Raw genomic sequence first — 4184 nt, 5'->3', positions numbered from 1 at the left:
TGCCGGCAGTAACCCCTCCCCTTTCCACAGCATCTCTTTGCAATAGTTCTGCGGTCTGCACCATCTTAGTGTGGGATTAAAGTTTGATTCTGGCAAGAGGTATATGAATGGAGAAACAATCAAATCAAGGTAGAAAATTGGAAACGCCACTATCAATTTGTTTATCTCCTTATTTGGCCAAAAAAGAAAGAGAGAAAAAAGATTTGCTCTATTTCAAGCAAGGTCTTCTTAGAAACTTCTGTTTCCTATGCAATCTTTTTAGCTAATAGAGCGGCAAGCCTTGAGGCGTTGCCTATAATTTCTTGAGACTCTGTAGTGAGTTCCAAATAACTTAACTATGCTTTAGCATGGGCACTCACATAAAAACTGATCGAACTCGCAACATTATAAATTCAAGATGGAAGCTAATAATTGATGCAATTCACAAAAAATACTAGTTACTACTCAACATTCAAGTTTCCTTTTAAAGAAATTAAGATGCATTTTAGGGCATTACATAATCATATTGTAGAGAGCTCGTTGCTGCTGAAGAATCTTCTGGCGATCTTGATGGCGAAGACAAGAAAGGCTTGGGTGGTACTTGTAAGGATTCGAGACTCCCTTCCAACATATTCAAAACTCTACTCATCGATGGCCGGCTTGAAGGATCAGTTTGTATGCACCACAAACTTACAATTATCATCTTCCTTGCACTTTCGTGATCCCCTTCATTCATAAGGCCCTGCAAACCTAGATCTTCATCTTGTTCAAGTCGCTTGTAAATCCAATGCGGAAAGAATATTTCACTGGTACGATCAATCTCGATATCTATATTCCTTCTTCCCCCAACCATTTGAAAAACCATCATTCCGTAGCTATAAACATCTGACTTGTTAGAGACCCCTCCAAAATTTCTACAAAATACTTCCGGAGCTATATATCCTGCAGTCCCTCTCGCACCCAACATTGATATGATACTCTTTTCTCTTGGGCATATTTTTGCAAGGCCAAAATCAGAAATCTTTGGGCAAAAGTTCTCATCCAACAGAATATTGTGAGGCTTGATGTCAAAATGCAAGATTCGTGTGTTGCAACCTTTATGTAAGTACTCTAATCCTTGAGCAATGCCAAGTGCAATCTTGTATAATGTTTCCCATTCTAATCGTCGATTGGCCTTCGAAGGACTTTCTTTATATATGAACTTCTCGAGAGATCCGTTTGGCATAAACTCATAGATGAGAGCTCTTTTAGAACCCTCAAAGCAAAAGCCCATAAGAGAGACAATGTTGACATGAGAGGTCCTACTAATGCTTGCAACCTCGTTAATGAATTCCTCTCCATTGCCTCTTGATTCTTTTAGAACCTTCACTGCTACGAGACAACCGTCTGCTAACTGTCCCTTGTAGACACCACCATAGCCCCCTTCGCCTAATTTATCTCTAAAGAAGTTGGTCATTTTCTTGATCTCTGAATAACTGTATCTTTTAATTGCAAGAGGTCCATGGTTCTTTAGAAATGCATGGACAGTCTGATGGCTTAGACTTTCCTTCTTCCAAGAATAAATTGTTTTATTGGATAAGAACTTTCCCCTGAAGCAGCAATAAATTACAACCATCACAAGTACAACTCCAACTCCAGCAGATAAAGTAGCTGTAATAAAGAAATAAATAGAGATTACGAAGTTAATTATGTGGTGCATAAACGAGACTAACTCGAACTACCCACTAAGAGTTAGATCCTAAACATTTTCTTGTAGCGACACCAGACAAGACATGAAGAAGTTTTGATTGGCCGAGAGCTAGGGAGGGGAACCTCGGAGGAAAATCATCAACTAAGAAAAATTGTCTATTATATAGATAGGTCCAAAAGAATAATATGAAACACGGAAGTTTGAATACTTGACAACAACTTTAGAAGTCTTCCAATGGATTCCATAAAGAGTACATCCTTAGAACGATAAAAATAAGAAAGTGGAGCCATTACCAAAACTGATTGGGGAACCTTAGTTATATCATTACATGAAATAATACTCCAAAGATTCAATATAAACTAGCCACAACCACTACCAAAAAAAAAAAAAAAAAAATACCAAAATGGTTGTTAGTGGCCTTTTTTTTATAGAAAAAATGACACTATTCATTTAGACTGAAATTTTTTCTATTGAAGGTCACCATTAGAACTCATGCATGTAAGACAGTCTAGACAGAAGTTTGAAAAAAATTAACTACTTCTTTATTTACAAGTCTTGTGATAGTATCCTAATCATTCACTGTTTGCATTTAAAGGCACAAGCCCATCATCTTGGATTATAGCAGTGGACAAAAAGAAGCCATTGCTAAAGCTGATGGCCGATGGAAAACTTGCCGTGCATGAAAATAACAAAATTAGTGCTCTAAAGCTTTGATAACTAGCCATACGCAGTGAAGGGGAAAATAAAAATGGCTTACAACTAGCAACTTAGATGTGATAATAACATAATATATCACTTTAATATGGAATAATTTTATTCCCATAGGCTGTCCAAACACAAGTGAATATCAATTTTCAACAATAATTTGATTGAAGTGATATCTCACCTAATGCGATCGCCAGTTTCATTTTTTTACTGATCCCTGCAACAGAAGATACAAACATAAAAGATGTTAATTTAAACAATGAAGATTGAAGTGAAGCAGCTAAATTGGCCTCCTTTGATCAAAATCCCTAACAGGGTTAGTAAGAAAGAGATGTCAAAACCAGCTCAGTTATATGTATCTGACATGGGTTGCATTGCAATAAAGTTACCACTATTACTCATAATCTAAATTTGACAATAATCCAAATCAGCTAAAGCTATCACTTTATAGGGATCAGGATTTAACAATTTAAGAATCTCAAATGTTTAAGAAAATTTGAAGGGATCCTAAACCATTTATAGGAGTGGGGTTATGGCATGGAACAGAAATAATAGCAGCACAAGTATTAGGAATAAATACAACGTAAAAAGATAGAAATTTATATGCATTTTCATGTATGTATGCATGTATCCCCAAATATTGTTGTGTTATTCGTAAGTCTATACCTTTCTCTCCCTTGTCACAATAAAGTTTTCCGTCATCGCCTCCCTTACATTGACCGCCTCTTTGTTGACATTTGTAACAATCCTCAATTACACGCACCCGAAGGTCGAACTCAGCGGTTAAAAGCCTAAACAGGTCATCATCACCTGGCGACGGAGGATGATCTAGACTCGTATTCTTTGGGAGCTGAATAATTGAACATCCAGGAAGAGAAGTAGGAAAACTGTCGCTTGAATTACTAAAGTAGATATTATAGTCGTCCTTGCAGCTCTTTTTTTTAAAATTTGTAGGGGGAGGAATATCGGGAGGGCGATGGCATTTAAAAAATGTCTGATTGGGTGTGGCGATTTCAAAAGAGATGAACGAAGGAGAGCTGCGAAAAGGCAAATTAGTTAAGGATTCGCATGTATTGGATTCCAAGTACTTCGAAAGCTGTGAGTCAGAGATATGTATTATAATGGTGTTATCTGGTGATTTTTGTGAGATGCCTCGAACTTCATATGGTCTTCCCTCCAGTACTATCGTCGGATTCTGTTCCCGACAATCTAATAACACACCGCATTCGGGGTTTGTGTTATTGGTGAATGGAAAGTGAATCTCCCCCAGATGTCCACAGCGAAAGGGTGCACATCTTTGGGTGTCTCCCATTTCATCCTGAGCCGAAAGAAGCAGCACGAAGTGTGAGAGAAGAGAGAAAACGAAGAGAAAGACAGAAGCCATCCGAAAATTCCCAATTCACCGGAGAAAAACAAAGAAGGCCACTAAGAAATCCTTGCTCAAAAATGAAATAACGTGTTTGAACAACTTCATGGCCTTGTTTCTTCACTATATAACATTGAGTTTCTGATCAGTTGAATACGGTAGTTGACTTGGAAATTGGATATGGAAGACTCGTAAAACGGGGCGGTGACATTAGAGCAAGTCCGGGGTTCCCATGTGATCAATAATTGGTCTGTGCTTTGGGAAATTCCTCAACACCACTGCCGAAGAAATTACTGATCGAGCTGAGGGAATTTCCTACCCATCTTCCCTATTTGGTAAGATGGGTAGGAAATTACTGATCAATGCAGCTGTTGTCAATCGTCCAATCTTAATTGATGATGACTGAAACCAAAAAGAAAAAGACCTCGATCTCATCACCCATTT

At 37.9% G+C, this 4184-nt stretch overlaps 1 protein-coding gene across 1 annotated transcript; it reads right to left on the bottom strand.

The window, feature by feature from the left end:
• Positions 1-367: 367 nt before the first annotated feature.
• Positions 368-4184, bottom strand: LOC133852770 (rust resistance kinase Lr10-like). Its single transcript, XM_062289524.1, has 3 exons — positions 3041-4184; positions 2556-2591; positions 368-1629 (listed from the first exon to the last, which is right to left on the bottom strand). Exons 1-3 carry the CDS (start codon positions 3756-3758, stop codon positions 485-487), a joined length of 1899 nt encoding a protein of 632 aa, XP_062145508.1. The 5' UTR covers positions 3759-4184; the 3' UTR covers positions 368-484.

Source organism: Alnus glutinosa, chromosome 1 (genome assembly GCF_958979055.1).
Source record: "Alnus glutinosa chromosome 1, dhAlnGlut1.1, whole genome shotgun sequence".
Classification (NCBI taxonomy): Eukaryota; Viridiplantae; Streptophyta; class Magnoliopsida; order Fagales; family Betulaceae; genus Alnus; species Alnus glutinosa.
The sequence above is the reverse complement of the archived record's forward strand: the minus strand, read 5'-3'. Positions and strand labels throughout refer to the sequence as shown.

Coding starts and splice junctions, on each gene's coding strand:
- LOC133852770 (XM_062289524.1), bottom strand. CDS start 3,758: ATGGCTTCTGTCTTTCTCTTCGTTTTCTCTCTTCTCTCACACTTCGTG. Junction 2,592..3,040: donor TTGTGACAAGGGAGAGAAAG/GTATAGACTTAC, acceptor CTTCTGTTGCAG/GGATCAGTAAAAAAATGAAA. Junction 1,630..2,555: donor GAAACTGGCGATCGCATTAG/GTGAGATATCAC, acceptor TCTTTATTACAG/CTACTTTATCTGCTGGAGTT.